Source organism: Schistocerca serialis, chromosome 8 (assembly GCF_023864345.2).
Source record: "Schistocerca serialis cubense isolate TAMUIC-IGC-003099 chromosome 8, iqSchSeri2.2, whole genome shotgun sequence".
In the NCBI taxonomy this organism is placed as follows: domain Eukaryota; kingdom Metazoa; phylum Arthropoda; class Insecta; order Orthoptera; family Acrididae; genus Schistocerca; species Schistocerca serialis.
In genome coordinates, this window is record NC_064645.1 from 572,948,481 (window position 1) to 572,972,028 (window position 23,548).

At 40.0% G+C, this 23,548-nt stretch overlaps 1 protein-coding gene and 1 non-coding gene across 2 annotated transcripts in view; both read right to left on the bottom strand.

The window, feature by feature from the left end:
• Positions 1-9,029: 9,029 nt before the first annotated feature.
• Positions 9,030-23,548, bottom strand: part of LOC126416454 (UNC93-like protein MFSD11) — a 232,532-nt gene continuing 218,013 nt past the window's right edge. The window contains exons 7-8 of the mRNA XM_050084188.1: positions 14,124-14,259; positions 9,030-10,377 (exon numbers count right to left, since the gene is read on the bottom strand). Coding sequence (XP_049940145.1) covers positions 10,180-10,377; positions 14,124-14,259 — 334 coding nt within the window. The 3' untranslated portion in view covers positions 9,030-10,179. The remainder of the gene's footprint in view (positions 10,378-14,123; positions 14,260-23,548) is intronic.
• Trnas-uga (transfer RNA serine (anticodon UGA)) lies at positions 16,031-16,105 on the bottom strand. Its single transcript has one exon. It is a non-coding gene; the product is annotated as a tRNA-Ser (tRNA).

The window sequence follows — 23,548 nt, forward strand, 5'->3', positions numbered from 1 at the left end:
GTGCATGAACCACATGTTGTGTCGTACTTGTAAAGGCACACGTTCTAGCAGCACAGGTAAGAGTATCCCGTATGAAATCTTGATAACGTGCTCCATTGAGCATAGGTGGAAGAACATGGGGCCCAATCAAGACATCACCAACTATGCCTGCCCAAACGTTCACAGAAAATCTGTGTTGGTGACGTGATAGCACAATTGCGCACGGATTCTCGTCAGCCTACATATGTTGATTGTTAAAATTTACAGTTTGATCATTGGAATGAAGCCTCATCCGTAAAGAGAACATTTGCACTGAAATGAGGATTGACACATTGTTGGATGAACCATTCGCAGAAGTGTACCCGTGGAGGCCAATCAGCTGCTGATAGTGCCTGCACACGCTGTACATGGTACGGAAACAACTGGTTCTCCCAGAGCACTCTCCATACAGTGACGTGGTCAACGTTACCTTGAACAGCAGCAACTACTCTGACGCTGACATTAGGGTTATCGTCAACTGCATGAAGAATTGCCTCGTCCATTGCAGGTGTCCTCGTCGTTCTGGGTCTTCCCCAGTCGCGAGTCATAGGCTGGAATGTTCCGTGCTCCCTAAGACGCCGATCAATTGCTTCGAACGTCTTCCTGTCGGGACACCTTCGTTCTGAAAATCAGTCTCGATACAAACGTTCCGCGCCACGGCTATTGCCCCGTGCCAATCCATACATCAAATGGGCATCTGCCAACTCCGCTTTTGTAAACATTGCACTGACTATGCAAAACCACATTCGTGATGAACACTAACCTGTTGATGCTAAGTACTGATGTGTTTGATGCTAGTGCAGTAGAGCAATGAGTCGCATGTCAACCCAAGCATCGAAGTCAACATTACCTTCCTTCAATTGGGCCAACTGGCGGTGAATTGAGGAAGTACAGTACATACTGACGAAACTAAAATGAGCTCTAACATGGAAATTAAGCATTTCCGCACACGTGTCCACACAACATCTTTTTTTTATTTTTGTGTGAGGAATGGTTCCTGAAAGTTTGGCCATACCTTTTTTAACACCCTGTATAGAAACAAGATGAAGACAATGAAAACAATTAAGAACAAGAATTAAAGACAAATTTTCGTGTCTGATAAGAAGTATTCCCGTAATTTATGCGACTAGAGAAGCGCAGAGTACCTTTAAATTGCATTACAGTAAAGCGCATGATGAAGTCATGCTGCTATAAAATGGCGTAATTTTACATTAATTATTGAATCTAATGGGAGATGCGCAGGAAAGTGGGGGTTTCAGGAGAGGAGAAACTAAAAAGTATCAGAAAAACAGGGAAAATTAAATGAATGACAACAAATACGAAACATTAGTATAAAATATGGAGAAACCGACACACTAAATTCTAAAAGAAAAGCCAGAATTGACAAACTAATATCAACAAAAAATTAAAAAATGTTGGAATCGATAACTAGAATTAACCTATATAGATAAATTCCAGTTACAGATTCCAGCCTCTCCATGATTCTTATGTAAATTATTTTTGCAGTTGTGTGCACTGATACATAATACCATTTTTACATTTGTAATTACTCTCTAAATCTATTGCGTTGCAAAACAAAAATTGGAATCGGTAACTCGAACTGACCTTGTATATAGGTCAATTCTAGTTGCCGATTCGAATATTAGTAACATTTTTGCAGTAGTTCAGAGAGCAATTACAAATGCAGAAATCATAGTAGTCTACATTTTAGTCCACGCACTTGCTGAAAATACGATCTAATTAATGAATATCGAGTGGCTGCAACCAGTAACCAGAACTGACCTATATATTAGGTCAATTCTAGTTACCGATTCCAGCTTTTCGATAGTTCATAATTTTGGACATTTTGCAGTAAATCTGTGGATTATGTTTTTGTAGGATTTCTAGATTTCTTATTGATCTCAGAACTACGGTACTACGAAAAACCAATAAATATTGTCGGTACAGTTTCCAAATTTTTCTCTTTTTCATAGTGATGAAGATAGTAATAACATATTTATAAATCCTGTAACCCTTTAAAGCACGCATTTGTTGCTTAAATGATGTAAATAAGGAATCGTGGAATGGTTGGAATCGCTCACTAGAATTAACCTATATAGGTCAGTTCCAGTTACCGATTCCGGTATTTGTTAGACCCTACTTTTTGTCAGTTTTTGTTACTTGTGTATTCGTCCCATTAGATTTAACAATTTGTATTAAAAGTTAACGCTGATTCATAATATTATGATTTCAGCATACACTATACTGTACTGAATTTAAAGGTTTCTGTGCTTTTCTTACTCGCATAAATTTACTATAATAATTTATTTCAGACATGTACACTTCTCTTTTTCTGTTCTAATTTATTTTCATTACCTTCAATTCTTGTCAGTATATTTTGTCGCTACGTAATTAATCATGTGAACTGTGTTTGTAATTTTATCGTATGCTACATTCGTTTGTTTACGAATACGATCAGTTGCTTTCATGGAGGTAAAAATCCTCCATGGTTGCTTTAAAAGATTGCCTCTATGTAACGGCTCTGCCTTAGGTATGACGTCTTTGCTCAAAGCCGACGACGAGTACACACACGACGGCACTAGAATTTGACCCAGAAACACAACAGAGAAGTGCAAGATAGCCAAAAATAAGGAGACGTGGGATTGACAATTAGAGATGCGCTGTGTAACTGAAGAACACAGAGCGATACCAAACAAAGGAAATCCTCAAAGAAAATGCACTAAATAGTGAAAAATCGCAGGAAATAACAAAACAGAGTCAACAACTTGAATTGAGCTGTATAATCAAAGTAGACAGAACGATACCAAGAAAATAAATTCTAAAAGAAATCTTTCCACACTCATAAATAAACAGCCAAATATTTTAGAGACCAATATTATGTATATTACACATATTACGAATATGGAAGCTGTATTCTTAGAGCCGGCCCTAATGGCCGAGCGGTTTTAGGCGCTGCAGTCTGGAACCGCGCGACCGCTACGGTCGGAGTTTCGACTCCTGCTTCGGGCATGGATGTGTGTGATGTCCTTAGGTTCGTTAGGTTTAAGTAGTTCTAAGTTTTAGAGGACTGATGACCTCAGCAGTTAAGTCCCATAGTGCTCAGAGCCATTATTATTATTATTATTATTATTTTGTATTCTCAGATTCCTGTCGAAGCACGCACTTTGATTAGATTAGAGTAGATTTACTTTCATTCCAGGAGGTCCTCCAGGATGTAGAACATGCCAGAAAAACAATAATATGTGACAAATATTTACAACTGAAACAAATAAGCTAATGAACCTTCCACAGGTCCCAAGTGGAATGATCGTCATTTTTTTTAATGAACACTATATGAAAGAATCATCTTACAAACACTAATGCACGGAATTTAAAATAAAATAAAAAGTTTTTTTTATTTATAAGGTAATAAACATGTAATAGAACTACTATAATACTTATTTACAATGAACACATTACTGCACTGAAATTGTCACACACATTTAAAGACAACCACAGATTACATATAACAACGGGCTGCTTGCATCATTCTCATCAAAAGCTCATGATATTCTGAGTCAAAACCAAGAATCAGAATCGCACACGAGAATTGATCGTGAATTGTGTCCCAGGGAAATATGCTCAGAACCTTGCTACTCATGTTGTACATCAGTATTAACAGTAATAACAGGCTGAAAGAAACTACATAAGTATTCAGTCAGATTTTGATAGGATTTGAACATGTTGCAAATATTGGTAAGTTGCTTTAAATGTTCAGAGATGTTAAACTGTAACGTCCTATAACTATAGTATCAGTGAGTCACTGTTGGAGTCATCCAACTCATACAAATATCTGGGTGTAACACTTTGTAGGGATATAAAATGGAATGATGACATAGGCTCAGTCGTATGTGACGCAGGTGGTAAACTTCAGTTTATTGGTAGAATACTTGTGAAGTGCAATCAATTTACAAAGAAGATTGTAACTGGTTCTGGAATACTGCTTGAGTGTATGCGACCCGTACCAAATAGGACTAACAGGGGATGTTGGACATTTGCAGAGTAGGTCACAGGTTTGTTTGATCCATGGGAGAGTGTCACAGAGATACTGAAGGAACTGAACTGGCAGGCTCTTGAAGATAGACATAAACTATTCCGAGAAAGTCTATTAACAGAGATTCAAAAACCATCTTTAAATGATTACTCTAGGAATGTACTACAACCCCTTGCATATCACCTGTGTAGGTATTGTGAGAATAAGATTGGAATAATTACTGCACACACAGAGGCATTCAAACAACCATTCTCCCCACACTGTATCTGTGACAGGAAGTGGAAGAAACCATAATAACTGTACCCTCTGCCATGCCTCTCATGGCAGTTTTCAGTGTATAGATTTAGATGTAGACTGTCCATTAGGTCAGCTTCACACATGAAACAAAAAAAAATAGTGTCACCACACCTAGTGGCACAGTGCAGTTGCATGTGTGAACTCCCAGTTTTTAGTGGTGCAACTTAAGAGATGCAACTTTTGGCATGCCACAAAAAAGTTCAACTTTTTTGTATGTTGTTGTGCCACTTTCCTTCCACCACTGCTCCCTGGTGAATGTATTTTGAGACATCAACATTCTGTCACAGTTATTGTGGAGTAATTGCTGCTGTACTCCATTCTATTTTAGTGTGTTTTCATTTTACTACTGAAAAAAGTGAAAACATTGGTCGGCAGGTACACTTTTGCAGCTTCCGAAACTACAAGAACAGCAGCCTACGTTTAATTTTTTGCAACAGTGTGGGAGTGTGGAGGGAGTAGCGGTGTACAATATTTGCAAACAAATGATTTATCCCACAATCTAAAAAGATTTCTAGATGAATAAATAAATACACATAATATGTGTTACAAGTGATTTGTAAGACAAGCATTGTATAAGTTGTGGATTACACGCACGAAATAGCTTCCAGTGGCGTGTTTGCAGATGATTCTTACGTGCTAGCTGTTGTTTAGTTTGCCATTGCAAACAGCGTTTTCCTCTCCTACTGTGATGTCTTTTATAAATGTGTCTGTAGCCCTTGATTTATCCCTGTGCAAAATCTATTTTCAGATTCAACACTTGGGTTTCATCTCCCTTGTATTTAACTCTTGTGACAACTCCAATGCCATGACCTTCAATATAACATCCATACCTGCTCAGATGATTGAAGTTGACATCATTCGAAAGGTGTGCAACTATATGGAATTTGTGGCATCCTGTGTGAAAGGTAGTTCACGGTGCCATTACAGAAAGCCACAAGGTGCGGCACTGTATTAGTTATGTGTGTGAGCCCGGCTGAATTGTTAGCAATTTATCACCTTAATTACGGTGTTATGGATAGTTACTAAAAAGTTTCATGTTTTAAGTAAACTGAAAAAGACACTGTTTAAATTTCACTAATTATATGCTATTTTTAGATTGTAATGATTCTCTTACTGAGTACACAATAAACATGTCACTACGGTTTACTAAAGGTGCACTTACACTGGTTTCAAAACATGTTCTGTAACACTGTTCACACCTAGTAATGGACTATCAATGTTCACATATTGTCAAAATCTTGACAACGCTAAAGCAGTGTTCCACAGCTGTGTCGGTACAATTTGAAAGAACTTTGTTCTTGGCCTGCTCCCACTAAATGCCGCTATGCAGATTAGTGTTTGTTTTATGTAGTGTTGTGTTTATGACATGGAGTGGACAAGAAGCAACATTTTCTGATTTGTCACTTAGCCAGAGGAGTGTCTCTGGAACTTTTGGAGTCATAGCTATGAGAACGTTGAACAGTAGCCTCCCAGCAAAAAGGGCTGTGTTGCTTCGCACCAGCAGCAGTGACGTAGATAAGAAAAATTAAGTCCATCATTTCCCAATGTGGCAACAACAACAATGAAAATGAAAATGACAGGATTTGTTGTCTGAATATGGAAAAATTTGCCATCATCAGGTTCCATGATGGGCCACCTTACGATATGCTGATGACGCTGAAAAGAATGTACTGGTATGTAGTTGGCAGCAGCCAATATTAAACAAGAACTTTCCATTATTGAAAACATTAATTTGAATCAATTTCAGAATGAAAATAAAAATAAATATATGATCAGTTAAATATATCTTTATTATTTAGGGTCGAAGAGTGTCTTAAATATAGTGTTCAAAGGCTGATAACCTCTTCTCAAGGTTGGTAGCTATGCTCTGCATCCTGTATTCATTTGTCAGGACACACATTTTCTCATCGTGGATGTTGAATAAACAAAAATACAGCCATTTTTTATTTTATTTTTCAATGGACAAGCTATATACTTTTTCTACATCGAACTTTTTCCAAGCATCATTCTTCCTGTAATGGAGCACGTTTACAATATTATATACCACATCACTTAATTTTTGTCCCTCCACAGCCTAACATGACACTGCTTCATTGGATGCCATCTGATCTTAATGGTCAATAATTTTGCCCCGTCAGTGGCACATTACAACAGCAAGATTGTGTACTTAACTTTGGTCATGACTTGCCTTACATCCCTGCAGCCTTCAGTCAGAGAGAGAATGAGTCAACGAGTAGGAAGCAACTGCAGCGCCACGGTTCTCACTCATATTCATGGAATTACTGCAGGAAGACAGAATCCAATATAGCACTGACATAATAGCAGTGTCTTTATTTCTAAGGTATGCAGCTCTCAACTTAAGACTTGTACTAGCTCCATTCCTAATCTCTAAGATGGAATACATATTGGACAGGGCAACAATTTTCCACACACAGTGTCAAGGCAGGTCAGGACACAATGGGCAACATGCAGTCCCATGTTCTTTTATCAAAAGATAATATTGCAGAGACCTCGAAGGTAGGGCACAACCACTGTCCCCGACACACCATAAATGTATTGGCTGTGTGAACCAGAAGTGACCATGTGTAACCACTGGAACATCAAACCAGATGCTGGGCTCATATGACTGTGACGAAAACTACCTAGCAATATTTACTCACCTCAGAGGCTCCATACTTGGATATGTTCATTGTGATCCATACAGCGAACTAGGACTCATCTGAGGTGACGGCACAGTGCCAGTCGTATGTCCAGTTTGACATCGGGTGCACCACTGTCGATGCGGCCTCTCTACTGCACCACTGAGGGAAGCTACACAATGCTTAAAGTCCACAGTGCTCCAAACACTGTTGTACTGTCTGTGCATATACTCCACTTGCTGCAAACGAGCCTACCTGCCGATTCAGGGTATATGGATGTACAGTCCTATAAGAGTGAGCAAACAGTGTGTCTGTACTCTAAGAAACTAATCACACAGAGCCACTGATATATTAGATGCTGCCAAGTTTGACCCTCGTGAACCCAACAATTCCATACTCAAAAGACAGTCGTGGGATCCCGACTGACACGAGTAACAGCAGAATGACAGTTTGTAGCCTCGATAGACCACAATCCTGATGCTACTGAATTTTAATGTGACTGGGTAGACATCCTCCTTTTTACACATGGCATATCACCATCTTTTCACAAACTGCCAACATTCAAATGAAATTTCCGAATGAAACAGCAGGTGCTTAAACTATCATTATATACCAAATGTAGAAGGCTTTAGTGGCCCATAGCACACTATCAGTCTTCTACCCCTACTCACTTGCTGTCGGAGTACCGGTACTGACTATTCTTCATGTTTTCCTGTTCTGTTGACACACAATGTTTAAGTGAATATCATTAGGCCAATCTGGAAACCTCTAGTGAATGACTGCATAAAAATCCACTTCAAAAAACCATTTTGTTTACAGTAAAAAACAAGTATTTTCCATTTACACTAGGTGTCACATGAAACACAAAATGAATACATGGGAACTCTTCCCATCAGCTATTATAGTTCTTAAATTGATAGAACCCTTGTTCTACAGTGAAGTGTATTATCTTTTACCTTCGACTTTTGCTCTATTGTCTAACTGCTTCCATGTACACTACTCACATGTTAATTCGAGTGTAATGAAAGGGTATTAAAGTGATACATAAAACAAATGCATCAATGAACGGAGTACCACAACATTATTCAGAGCACTTCCTGAGAGCAGTATCAACAAGTAATATTTGTTTTGGCTCTCTGCACATACCCATTATGCAAACAAAACTGCAATTACCTGCCAAAAGAACAGGCAAATTGCACCTTACAACTCTTAGAAGAGCCATCCAGTTGAGGAGAGGTTGGACGAGCCAATATGCAACTTGGCATTTTTCACATCATCAAATCATTCCCAGAGGTGTGTGTCTGACAAAATGTTGAGGTATAGGATTTTTGTGTGTGTGTGTGTGTGTGTGTGTGTGTGTGTGTGTGTGTGTGTGTGTGTGTGTGTGTGTGAGTGAGAGAGAGAGTGAGGGGAGGGGAAAGGGGGGTGCCTCTGGATCAACAGAGGATTTATTCCTAAAGCTAGCAGGTTTGTTCCTCTTTTGCGTGTGCTTGTCAAAGACTCAACACTTCTGTTCGGTGAGGGTCTCTTTAACTCTTAAATTATTTACATTCTACCACGACTTTCTTAATATATTTATATTTCTAGTATACTTTTTTTGTGCCTGTCTATGACTCAATACCTTTTCTGTGTTGTGAGTAGCAATCTTATCATTTCTAAGCATGTGTATAAATTTAGCAACATCACAACTTCACTTTAAATGCCCGTATGTTCAAGGAATGTGTAGTTATGATTATCACTTTAACATTAAGTAATGTAATTATCTAATTAATACAGTTATTGCTTTGGTGGTAATATAAAAAATTGAAACTAAACACTACTGATACAATCGTGCTTATGGAAATATGCAGTCGCACTGTGATCATGTTGCAGGAGCGCAAATCTCGGTCAGGCTTGGACTAATTACTTGTTACTCACAACTTAACTGTCTGTAAATACCTTTTGTAAGGATTATAACCATCATGGAAATGCAATTTGAAATAACTACCAATAAAATTTGTTGGTGAATAGTGGGAAATAATAGAAAAAAATATTACACTCAGTTTCTGTGAAATAAATTTCTTCAACAAAATTTCTCACAGTACAAAATTTTTCTTCTTCTACCTGTGCATCAACAGCCACACACATCCAATAGAACTGACAAAAGTAAAGTAATGGGCATTCACTGAGTTTTATCTTGTAGGCCTGCTAACAATACTTTGTTTATAGGCAATAGAGAATTGTAGGCTATAGGAATTCAAATTTGTGGCACCTGTATCTCATCCATTAATTGTAGTACTCAAGTTTTTACCTCATGCGGTATTTGAAAAATATAATACATACTAGGAAATACAGTAAAAAGTCATCTAAAACGATATTATTCATTGCTTGAATGGTAAATAAAATAGGACTAAATTTACAGGGTTTTTAATAAATATTGTTCATGCTTCATTAGAAAAATAATCTCTGAAACAGGTCTTAAATATTGCACATAAAAAGTTATTAAATCTTATTTTATAAAACAGTTGTATAGAATAAAACCTGATATTACAAATTATTAATCTGATAGTTTCCTATGAACATGCCGGACCACAAAATACTGAATAACATCACTTCAGTGTTGTTCACAGGACATCCTGAAATGCTAATGAATGTTAACTGATCTGGAACTGGTAATTGATCCTTGCTTCTGCAAATAATTCTTGTTGAGCAAGAAATATCCATTTTTAAGAGTGTTAGAAGATTCCATTAAAAATGACAGCTTACTGTCAGTGACAATTTTGAAGGAAAATATTTAAAAACAATTAGGAAGGAATGTAATTGTAGAGATCCTCATTAGGAAGCGCACCACAGTGCAACATACATATCACAGAATTTTTGTTATCAATTTAACATTTGTGTAATAGCACCATTAAAGTTATAAGATATACACGGAAGGACTGTGCTAATTCCTATAATAATGGAGGTTAGCTACAATTTGCAACATTCCCGACTCACTAAATACTATAATGATTCAGATATGGCCAGAGGAAGACAAAAATGTCATTAATGACAGGTGAGGACAGAACCTAGACACAGTTGTTTGTTAAATTCACAATTTTGGAGCTGGGACAGCTATGTCGGCAATGCAGCAAATGTTAAGTTCCTCAGGAGGGCACTCTCCACAGGATTGGCACAAGCACATGTCTGCCACAGTAAACACACGGCAGTTTGTCAGTCTCCCTTGGTGGCTATGCTGCCTTCAACCTGACTGAGGTCTGGGCTGCGCTGCCTGTCTCGCCGGGCTCTCGACCGCCACTCGACCCAGCAGAACATGACGGTGCCCAGTGTGGACAACACGAGCAGGATGGCCAGCTGTGCATGCAGCCCTACGTGACTGCTGTAGAAAAAACTGGCGGCGGCGGCCACAGACTGGAAAAACACACAAGATTGTAATGAAGTTTAATCTCTCTCACATCATCATGTTTTGTTTGGAAAATATCACCTCTTGAGCAAAATAAGAATAACATGAGCCACTGTGTTCCAATCAATTGATGGAATATTGGCCAACAGCTATGTCCCTAATACATTTAAATTGAGTCGATGGGCAATATGGTATCTTTGTTCTAGGCAGCTTATGTTGATAAATTCTGTGGTCTCAAAGTGCATTGTTCATCCAATTTCTAATTTCAAAGATGCAGATTGGTTTCGAGCACTTTAAAGATTCATTTAACTTTATATTTTATCACCACACGTAAGTAAATTTCTCTTCGGAGGTAATTGTCATACCAAGATATACATTAACCTTTTAAACTGTTTATTAATTGTTGACAATGCATTTAAAATATGTCATGGGATGATTATGTGCAGAAATTATAAGCATCTACACAGGAGTGAAGTACACTGCTTGAGAAAAAACGTGAAGTGTCCAGAAATGAGGAGTGCATGAAATGAAACTTCGCAGTTTGAGAGGATATGTGATGTTATTTTAATTGTTCGAAAATTGAGCCAGATTTACAAAGAAATTGGCAGTATGAGCTCACTTATCAGTATGATGTTACACTCCCTCTGGCCTGGATGCATGAACTGATTTGTTTGGCAAGGGTGTCTTACAGCTGTTGTACCCTCTCCTGTGGCTAGCTTGTTCACAACTGTCGTAACGGTCCTCGATACTGTTGCTGGGACAATGTTGACCTCCAAGTTGGTCACAGACATGTTCTATTGGTCACAGTCTGTGGATCTTGCTGATCATGGAAGTACCTCAACATCATGCAGACAGTTCCCAGAGTAGTATGGATGAGAAATGTTCTGTAGAAAAATGGCATCACAATGTTGTTGCACGAGAGGTAACATGACGAAAAATGTGGGTGATGTGTTGTTGTGTTGCCATAGTTCCCTCAATCAAAACCACTAGTGACCTGAAGTAATACTTAATGGCTCCCCACACTATGAGGCAAGGAATAACAACACTGTGCCGCTCCAAAACATTGGAAGAGCGAGACCTCTCCCCCACGTCACCATAATACTTGCTATGATGGTCACCAGGACAGTGCAGAATTACTATCCATTGCTGAAGACAATGTAATGCCATTCATCACCACTCTGTGCTTCACAGTCAGAGCACAACTTCAAACACAGCTGTTTGTGCTCAGACAATGACATATGGGATGGTAGTTTCCTAGTCTGGCTGCTGTTAGTATCTGAGCCAATGGTGCCTGATGACAGAGAATGTAGTGAGAAGTCCATTACTTGTACTCAGATGGCAGGCACAGATGTAAAGAGGTTACAATGTGCTTGGTGCACAATAAGGCAATGCTCTCTTGTGGCTGACAGATGTGGTCGATCAGAACCTTGACGAGTATTCCTGCCTTCACTTTCCCACTTAGTCCAACATCGGGCCACAGTCACATCCAAATGCCCCACAAATCTGGATATTGCACGTTTCCATCAGCTGACCAAACGGAGGCTCATAGTAAGGCCCCTTGCAAACTCTGAGCTGGTGACAGTGTTGTCTGACATGAGTACACAGCACCCCCGTGTCCTTCACAGTGATCAATCAACATCCAATTCTATTCGTTCCCCTTATACACCCCGGCAACTAAACATGAACCATACTAATGCACCACCAGTGGTGTGTGTGTGTGTGTGTGTGTGTGTGTGTGTGTGTGAAATTATGTTGACATCCAACCATGCTTTCTGGCCGATTTCCTTTTTTATCATAAATGACTTCTTCTTTTGTAACTGGTACTGACACCACAGAATTTAAGTTTTGAATGAAAGCTAGTTTTTAATTTAGTCTCTAATAAGAGTTCATCACAGCTGCAAATTTGTGGTAATTTATGTTCTAATTCATTCAACACATCTGCATTTTATCCCTTATAATAATCCCTGTGGAATTTAATATTACATTTGATTAATTGATTAATGTGAACCTCATGGAGATTCTGCTTCCAAACTTTCCCGGTAATTACATAACAAGAAATGAACTCTTAGTTACCCATTACCATTCTGCAATATTGGCCCAGATTTTACTGTTCTAATTTGTGCAGAATGCTGTAGCTGGTAGATGCACGGGGCAGCAGGGCACGCATGGGGTTGGGCTTACAGGCAGGCATTGTAGGGGAAATGCTGGGCACTGGAGGGAAAGTGCCATTCTGAACTGAAGCCTACGCTCAAATTTTTTGTAAATGCTAAGTGGGGCCCCTCTATGCCAACACCTGCATGGTGACCATTCAAAAAGATCTACTGTCACCTCTGCTTTCGTTAGTATCGAAAAAGAATTCCACTGCAAATGCAGTGATTTATTTGTGCCTGGCTTGTTAGCCATTTGTAACTTTCAGAGAAATGTCATGAGTCGCAAATTTTGAGTAAAACCTACACATTTCCCTGGTTACAATGGTAAAATTTGCTTCTTTTGCCAAAACACAGAGGAGTTTACAAAGTCTCTCTTCATCAACATGTTGTGCAGACAACTGCAAGAGAATTCTGAAACAGTGGTTTCTTAAGTTTATTAAGTGAGGAACTGAGGAAAAGCAAAGTCAGTAGCTTACAAAAAAACCACATCCTCTGCACAAAAAAATGTGTATTCATTCTTCATTATATTGTTCCAAAACCCATAGCATTTCTCGTTTCACCAGCTATTGATCGCACTTAAAAATTACATTCTAGATAATGAAGATTTACATAACAACAACATAGTAAAATACTCTCCTCTTTGCGTGCTTTCATTTGCCAAAATCTGATATCAATGTCTGAAACATTTTATCAGATGTGAGGAATGTTGTGGATACTTCACTCTGACTTTATCACTGGCTTGGGGTGATCACAAGTGAGAGTGATACATCAGATCAATTTTCTCGAAATTGGTGACAGATGACTGTACCCAAGTCTACAGAAAAAATCAAATTTCATATGGAACAACATATGATGTAATATGCACCAAATGCAAAATCATAGCGACCTTTATTTTTTGTTGCACATTTTTCTGAATTTCAGCTAGTGTCTTACTTCCACATAAGTATTACAATAACTATGACCACTAACAAGATGATGGGCACATCATCATGAACCTGACATATAAAGCTATAAGTAGAGCAAAAATGAATTTTTTTACTGAATAGTTTCTGTAAAATCATGTGAGAAAGACTGCAGGACATGTGCCTCGATTCTGTCAAGGTTGACTGGCCATAAGCTGGAAAACACTTGTCGGCTTCCCCTTTCGAACAAACGAATTAGCTCGCCCAGCACTTGGGACGAAAACTGGTCACTGCACATTAGCCACAATACCCTGCATTAGGGTCTTGATTTGTCAACAACTATAATCTGTTGTTGTCAGGTTTGACATGTACTTGACAAATGAAGGCAACAAAAACAGAATGTGAGTACACCTATATAGTCTGCAGGAGAGCTTGTGTGTAAATCAGAATAAACTACTTGAAAACTCTTAGATAACAGGGTGATTTAATTGAACACACAAGGCAGTGACACAGTTTCATACATGTCTATATATTAGTGCTAATAGTATCTTGCCAAGAAAGTTTGCATCATCATTTGAAAGTGAAGTTTCAGTATTCTCAAAAGTACTGAACAAGAGTAAAAAAAAAAACAGACAGAGCACTGGAGGCTAGCTCTGTATATGGCATGAGGAAATTTATGTTACAATAGTGTAGTCAGCTTACCTGCGTAAATTTGAAGAGAGCAAATGCTGCTGCGCTATCATCTGCCCACACTCCTCCCAAAATTGAGTAGATTTGTGTATTGTAGCAGCTGTCACCAAAACCCAACAGCAGGCTACAGAGCATCGCAATATAGGCACTGAAAATATAACAATGAAAGCATTATTAGGCATTTTTTAAACAAATCCCTCAAGTAAGTGTTTGTACATTTCTGGGTACTTAGTGAAATACTCAAATTATGTGCTAAATCAATTGTATTCTGTTACGTATATCAACCAGATTTCAACAGTATTAAAACTAGAATGGCAGAAGGGGTCAAAATGATCCATCACACTTTTTTCTTCAGTGCCATATCCAACGTTTTTCACAATATTATGAGAAGTAAAGTTGCCACTCACCATATAGCAGAGATGCTGAGTCGCAGACAGGCACAACAAAAAGATTATCACACCTAAAGCTTTCAGCCAATGGCCTTTGTCATCAATAGACGCGCGCGCACACATGCACGCACGCACGACTGCCGTCTCAGGCAACTGAAACCACACTGCGAGCAGCAGCACCAGTGCATGATGGGAGTGGCGACTGGGTGGAGTAAATGAGGAGGCTGGGACAGGGAGGGGGAGGGATAGTATGGTGGAGATGGTGGACAGTGAAGTGCTGCAGGTTAGGTGGATGGCAGGGGAGAGGTGGGGAGGGGGCAGGGGGGGGGGGGGGAGGAAGTAGCGGAAAAGGAGAGAAATAAATTAAAAAAAATAATAAAATAAACGAAAAAGAAAGACTGTGTGTGGTGGTGGAATGATGGCTGTGTAGTGCTGGAATGGAAGCAGGGAAGGGCTGGACGAGTGAGGACAGTGACTACCAAACTTTTTTTACTTCGTTTATAAATTCATACAACTTTTCCTAATTGTTTCTTCTCTTTACAATGATGTATTAGGATTTAGAAAGTATTTATATTTTCTTGGACATTTCACTCAACATACCTAGAATGATGAAAGGAGTTAATTTGACACTGCTGTGATTGCTCTTATGAATATATGTAAATAATACAACAATAAGTAGCAACAATCAGCTATCAAGCAGAATTGTTGCTGTTCATTGCTGCGCCTTGGCACGTGCACATTCCAGTCCGCTGCAGTTTATACGCTTGACCATGGAAGACATTTTGATCATCATGGTCTTTCAGATGAAGGAATGTGTTATCTCTTAGAGAATTCCAACATTGAATTAGAAACTGACTCCATTCATAAAGATGAGGATTTTCTACCAGGGACAGGTGAAGATGAAGAAATTGTGTATAAGTAGGGATTAGTGAAGGAGGATTCAGATGCTGATCTATGTCAGTCCTCACTTTATACGTCACAGCAGACCCATCTGAATCCCTCTACAAAGGTGGTCATTAGGAATAAAACCAGGTATAAGTTAGCTAATTTTTCATCTTCTGGAAGGACGTTGGCTGCAAACAATCTGAAGGCGATAGGTGCTCCCACTACTTACACTTGTCATCAAGTAGACGACTGTCATTAGTGGTTCCGATCTTAAGTTTTGGCGAAGCAAAGCCACAGCTCATGAAGAAATATACAGAATCAAATGCTTGAAAAGTACTAAAAAACAATGACTGGACATAATCGCTTTAAATGGAAAACTTGATAGCAGTCATATACGTTCCCGATGTCATTTCTAAAAAAGGTATATCTCCAGATGATCATTGGTCGCATTCTTTGAGCCCCACTTTCATCAAGCAAGTTATTCAGAAGGACAGATTTCAAGAGCTTCTCAATTCTGATCACACAAAACAAGAAGTTAGTTCACTCAATTCATGCCCAACAAAGTTGACAAATGTGCCCAGAATGAGATTTTCACTCTGCAACGGAGTGTGCGCTGATATGAAACTTCCTGGCGGATTAAAACTGTGTGCCGGACCGAGACTCGAACTCGGGACCTTTGCCTTTCATGGGCAAGTGCTCTACCAACTGAGCTACCCAGGCACAACCCGTCCCCACAGCCTTAATTACGCCAGTACCTCGTCTCCTACCTTCCAAACTTCACAGAAGCTCTCCTGCATACCTTGTAGAACTAGCACTCCTAGAAGAAAGGCTGCAGAGTGAAAATCTCATTTTGGAAACATCCCCCAGGCTGTGGCAAGCCATGTCTCCACAACATCCTTTCTTCCAGGAATGCTAGTTCTGTAAGGTACGCAGGAGAGCTTCTGTGAAGTCTGGAAGGTAGGAGTCCAGGTAGTGGCAGAATTAAGGCTGTGAGGATGGGTTGTGAGCCGTGCTTGGGTACTTCATTTGGTAGAGCACTTGCCCGCGAAAGGCAAAGGTCCCAAGTTCGAGTCTCGGTCCGGCACACAGTTTTAATCTGCCAGGAAGTTTGACAAATGTGGGTTCAAATTCTGTATTGTTGCAGACATAGTGACAAAGTAGGTATGAAAACAAAAATACTAAATACCTTGTCACAAGAAGTCTCCTATAATTGTTTGAGTATTATAATATAATTCTTACTTTGTTACAAGTTCTTATTACAACTACTTTTAATTGTTGAAAGATTGTAAATAGTTATGTGGCTGTAACTACGAGAGTTATTATTGTCTTTGTTTCAGTATGCAGTTTTCAGGAAAATGATTTTTCTGTGGTGTTTGATAATCAGTGTTATGAGATGTAATGAAGGTATGAAGATATTTTTATTTGTGCCCTATGGTATGCACCAAATTCCGGGGACTGAAAATCCTCCCCTTGACCAATAAAAATTGGTTTTGAGTTTATAACACGCTGCTCTGGCTCTGCAAATAATTTTGATTCACTAGATTAGCAGTTACTCACACTTTACTATAAATGCTCAATTTTAAAAGTTGTATACTATAAGAAATTTAGTTATGGCAGAAGTTGGCATACAGTGCAATGATTACCTCTGTTTGTATAATCTCTTTGTGACAGTATCTGTTTTGCCTTTGACTTAACAAATTAAATATCTTTCCTACTTTTTACTCTGTTGTTTATCAATCCACACAAACTGCATTACTTGTCTTAACATTTTCCTACAAAGTTTCACTAAAACTGTCTCAGCTCCTCTTTTCTCTTCTTGTACTGTTTTATCTTAATTTTTGGTTCTTTTATGTTTTTGTTAATTTTCAGTCCTTTTACTGCCTCTACACTTCCTCCAAGGCGTTTACTTCTCTTTAACAGCTGTCTTTATCATGCTGTTCCACCAAGGCACCTTTTCTTCTCCCCAGTAGTCATTTTTATGTGTTCTCTGCACACTTTACAAAACCAGTTGTGAAACATATCTAGTCCTCTTCTACTCTGTTGACTTTATATATGTGAATTTCTTTTTTTCAGATCATCTTCGAACCATCCCCTTGTTTTATTCTCTTGTAACTTCTGTACCTTTATTTTCTTTACGTCTTTCTGATGACTGAGATATCGTCAAGACCGAATTTTGCTACCATGGTCTCCTTAAAATCTTCTTGGCATTGCTGTCATGTGTTCCAGTTGTCAATATTCCTCCTCTTCTTCCACCACAACCACCAGAAAAACATCAATCATTCTCCCCCCCCCCCACCCCCCACCCACGCACCCCTAGTTATTCTTTGTGCGTTATTTTTTGTAAACCATGTATTTCCAACAACTGATCATTTTTTTCTGCAAAGTCTGTTAACAAATTTCCTTCATCCCAGTTACCATAACTAAAGGGGCAAATTATACCTTCTGTACTTTGCCCATAATTTCCCATGTGTTCCACTCATATCTCCATTCATCTGTCTTTTCTAACTGTATAAAACTCATTGTTCCACAGTTGAGTCCAAGTCTAACTTAGATTATTTGATCTAGTCAAATTGTTTCCAAGCATTGAACTTAAACCTCCTGTCAGTATGATACCTACCCCATTTGTTGCCATTTTCTTCAATTTTTCTTTCTATTTCCCCTTCCATTTTATCTCGTTCATACCCATTATTGCAAAGTTTTTCATCTCCATATACTCAGTTACTCGTTCTGCCTTACCATTTAAAATGTGCACACTGATAACAAATTTCATGCTATCCAATAGCCCACTTCTCACAGGTGCACCGAAGCACTTGAAAACACGCATAACTTCCGGAGAACGCCCTAACATTTTCCAAGACTCATGTTACAGGTTGTTAATGTCATGGGGGAGGAAAGCTTTCACTACACCCAGAGGCATTTTATAAGCTTATCCCATGCTTAAATCAGATAGGCTCTAAATTGTATGTAGATACTCTTTGTAGCTGCTTCACTATCGAACATAATCTATCAAAACCTATAACCATTCAAATGGACAATCAGTTATTATCTGACAAAGGGAACTGAAAATCTAGACATGCCAGCAGCACCATAATGTTTATGCCCAAGAAACAAGGCAGAAATGCAGTGGCAGTGTATGTTATAGTACTCTTACAGATGAAATGCTGTCACATACTGCTTGTCTATGACAAATGACCTGCATGGTGCAACAATTAAACATTATCTAGCACTTGTTTGCTAATACTCCTTGCACAATATCAAACTGAAAACATTAATTTAAAGCATGTGGTATGTGTATCTACATTTTGCCTTAATGAACAATTGGGCACTAATTCTGATACTTCATTTTTCTTTCAGAAAAATGTAAAGTAGTATGATTGCACACGATGGCTTGTTTGTGATAGAAATTTAAAATTAATCCCATATACAAAATGAATTTTCTCAGAGTATACTTACTGGCCTTAAAGTACAGCTCTGTGAATATAAAAAAAATTGAAGTTGGGTAAAGTGACCAAACAACTAGGTCATGAGTCCATATTTCCTTGAACAGATGGGTCTATATGCCTGTAGGTCATTGTATTGTGCAAAACCCAAGATCTACCAAAGGTCAACGAAACTGAGAAAGGGATAGAAAGAAGATAGGAAGACTGAGGAAGATAGGCAGGCAAGGTGCCCCATTTAGGGAGCAGACAGAAACCCATGAAAGCAGAGTGCAATGAGGGGACATAACACCCCAGCCCCCACCACTTACCAGAGGTACGCCAATCATAAATGTGTAGGAATAACTAACAATATGGACAGGGCAAGAGGAAGAGGAGCACACAGAGACAAAAGATGAACAAGTCTAACAGACCACAAGAGGGAGGGGGAGGGGGGGAAGTAAAAGAGCAGGTAGGGTGATGACTAGGTTGGATCACTGAGCTCAGACAGTTGCAGCCTGGTCTGTGCAGAGGAGGCAACAGAGTGTTCTGCCAACCCCTCAGTGGACCAATAAGGTTAAGTGGCCCTCCCTTAAAGAGAGTGGTAAAAGCACCCTTCATGAAATAAAAAGGTAAAACTAAGTCATTGGATAGATAAAAGAATCTACTCACCAAGCAGTGGCAGGAGAGCACACACACAATAAAGTTTAACTTATGCAAGCTATCAGAGGTCCCTCTTCCAGCAGAAGAGATGAAGGGGAAGGAAGAAAGCTGAAAGAAAATACTGGAGAGGTTTAGGAAAAGGGGTACAGTTCAGAAAAGTCACCCAGAACCCTGGGTCAGGGGTTGCTAGAGGCTAAGTTTCCCCTGGCCCAGGGTTCTGGGTGACTTTTCGAAACTGTACTCCTTTTCCCAAACTTCTCCAGTCCTTTTCCTTCAGCCCTCTTCCTTCCCCTTCAACTCTTCTGCTGAAAGAAGGAGCCACTGGCTCCAGAAGTTTGCATAAGTTAAACCTTTTTGTGTGTTGATTCTCCTGCTGCCACTTAGTGGATAGAGTCTTTTATGTATCCAATAACATGACACTGTCAAAAATTGATTATTTTTGTTGTTGTAAAACAAAGTCAGCCACTGAGCCAATGTCTCCAGACACCAGGGGTAAGGAGCCAGGGAGATTAAGAGTCCACTGCATGGCGGTTAAGTTGGGACAGTCCACCAAAATATACATCACTGTAAAACAGGAACCACAATGGCAATAGGGTGGGTCCTCACTACAGGAGATGACCGTAAATAAGCCAGGTGTGACTGGTGTGGAGCTGGCAAAGAACTGTACAGTCATTGCAAGAGGTCTGTATGAAGGACCTCCACAGATTCATAGTCTCCTTTACCACTTGTAGTTTGTTTGGTGAAGTCACAGCGAGCCATTATATATTCCAGATTCCTAAAACTTGACAGTGTAATATCAATAGCAGGTCGGTTACCAGAATAGCAATCTGAAGAGTCGATTTACTGGTAGCTGGTTTGGCCAGGCTATCAGCGAGTTCATTGACTGGGATCCCAATGTGGCCCAGAGTCCAGGCAAAGGTCACTGAGCATCCACATTGTTCGAGGGTTTACAGGGAATACTGGAAAGCAATGACCAAGGGATAGTGAGAGTAACACTGGTCAAGAGCTTGCACTCTGCTCAAAGAATTGCTGCAGATGAGAAAGGATCCAAAAGATGCAGCATTATATATGCTCAAGAGCATAAAAGATGGCTACCAACTCAGCAGTGAAAACACTACAACCATCTGGCAAGGTATGCAGTTCGGTATGTCCTGTGTGAGTATAAGCAAAGCCCATGTGACCAGCAACCACAGAGTCATCAGTGTAGACTACTTCTGAAACCCCTACATGTGCCAGGGATGGAGAAAAATTGGCAGCGGAGGGCCTCAGGAAGGACCAAGTGATAGGTCAAGATGAAGTTGTGGCTAAGGAATGAACCACAGAGGTGTACATGTGTGGGCCTGGAGAAGAGGTGGAAGAGGAAACAACAAGAGGTCAGGGAGGAAAGACCAGATGCAGATTGCTGTCATAATCCCTGATCTGGGCCACTATTGTGGGAGATGGAATCCTACATTTGGAAAGAGATGCTTAGGGGAGCTGCAAATGTGGGTAGCATAATTGACAAGGTGTTTTTGGCACCTGATCTGCAATGGAGGGACCCCAGCCTCCATCTGTAAGCTGTTCACAAGGCTAGTTTGAAAGGCTACTGCTGCAAGTTGAACCCCACAGTGGTGTATTGGGTCCAATGCTGAGGGTGATGTCAAACCATATGCCAGGCTGCCACAATCAAGACAATATTGTATCAGGGCCTTGTAAAGCTGCAGAAGGTTAGTGTAATCTGCACCCCAGCTAGTGTCACTCAGGTAGCAAAGTGTACCCAGCACTTTTTCTTAAGATTGCAAAGATGGGGAATCCGCATCAACTGACAATCAAAGACCAGTTCTGAAAAGCAGTAAGTCTCCACCACATTGAATAGTTGGTCATTGAGTTAAAGTTCTGGTTGTGGGTGAACAGTATGACATTGACAGAAGTGCATGACGTGAGTCTTGGCAGCTGAAAACCGAAAGCCATTAGTGAGGGCCCATGCCTGTGACCTTCATAGGCCCATTGCAGTCAATGTTCAGTGAAACCCACACTAGAGGAGCAATACTGGAGGCAAAAGCAATCATGTACAAGGAGGGTGATACTGAGGATCCCACAGCTGTTGCCAGACCGTTGATGGCTACTAGAATGAGAGGGACGCTCTGTACAGAGCCCTAAGGGACCCTGTTCTCTTGGATATGGAGCATACTGTGGGAAGCACGAATGCAAACACAGAACATATGGTGTGACAGAAACTTCTAGATGAAAATTGAGAGTGGGCCCTAGAGATGGCAGACTCTAGGTGTGGAATGGCCTTGGCGAAAACCATCCTGGGATGGATCCAGTAGACCTTGAGACTCAAGAAGCCAACACAGCTGCCAGATCACCATGTGTTCAAGAAATTTGCAGAGAACATTGGTGAGAATTACTGGGTGATAACTGTTCATCTCTAAGGGGGTGCTTACCTATTTTCAGCAATGGGACAATGATACTTTTACAACATTGTGATGGGAACTCGCCCTCACTCCAAATATAATTGAAGATGGCAAGGATATGACACTGACAATCCAGTGATAGATGCTTGAGTATTTGGTTGTGGATATGGTCCGGTTCTGGGGCAGTGTCAGGGCAGTGGTCTAAGACACTGATGAATTCCCACTCTAGGTCACATGTAGTAAAAGATAATTGCTTTTGCCCCACTCACTGTTTTAGAACATGAAAAAAAGGTTGATAATTGTCAGATACTGAGGTTCGAGCATAATGCGGAGCAAAATGTTCGGAGATAGCATCTGGATCAGTGTAGACAGTGCCGTTCAAGGTAATACCAGGTAAACATGCAAGTATCTGGTATTCACAGAGATGTCTGATCTTAGCCCAAACCTGTGAAGGAGAGAAACATGGTCTAAAGGTTGAAATGTACTGTTTCCAGCATTCTTACTTCTGTCATTTTATTAGGTGGTGGACTCGGGCACAGAGCAGCTTGAAGGCAATGAAGTGCTCCATAGATGGATGCTGCTTATGACATTGGAGAGCCTGTCTATGATGTCTAATGACCTCTGTGATTTCTGATGACCACTAAGATACTGTCTTCTGTATGGTTCCACATCACATCAGTATACCATCACCCTAACATTTTCCTGCAATGAATCGCCATCAAAGGCCAAGATGAAGCCCCCTATTTACGCAACAGACAAAGTGTACACTTCGCTCCAAGTTGGCAGACATCATCAGAGAGTAAGAGCAGATCTCTCTGCAAAATGATGGCCTGAGCCATATTAAGACTTTTATGGTGAGTGACAGTCACTGGTACGTCCCCCAGCTTATTACAAATGGGCAGTGCCCGTGACTGGATAGGGGATGCTGCTTTGATCAGAACTGACCCACTCTTCATTTTGGAGATGGCTGCAACTTCCCCAAACTTGTCCTCTACAGTTTCTGCAAAAGAATAAAGGTTTTGTGGCCAAGAAGGAAGTGTGTAAACTAAGTACTGGGGGAGTATTTCTCTACTTGCCACTTAGCCCTACATTCCTCCCATGGCATAGCCATGGAAGGGAACGTTTTAGGATCATACCTCTCTGCATTAAAAGAGGACTGTCCTTTCATAGACACTGTTGGGGCATCAAGGCCACCAACAGAAGATATGAGGCACATCCAGAAAGGAAGTTTCCCTATTTCTTAAAAACAAAAACAAAAACAACATAGTTTCATGAAAAACATTATGGGCAACTGGTAAACAACCGCAGAAATTCCAGTGCTGCTCCAAAGTGTTTTGTTTTGTGCTCTGGTGTCAGGTTATTCAGCACCCACCTGGCATACAATTTCATGAACAGCAGGTGCTTAGTGACAATTTCATGTAACAAGGATCACAATACCTGCTTAAAATGGCTGCTGAGCTCCAGAATTGCGAAGCAATGGTTCTCCAGGATGCGCTGCTACACCAGCTCAACCAGGTGATTGTTGATGAGGGACAGTCACACACTATGCTTTCATCATCGACACGTTGATGACGTTTAGGAAAAAGCATACACCAGTAAAGAAACATCTGTTTGTTCATGATGTTCTGCCCATAGACCTGACAGAGCAGATGATGAATTTCAATGGGCACTATGTTTTGTGCATTAAG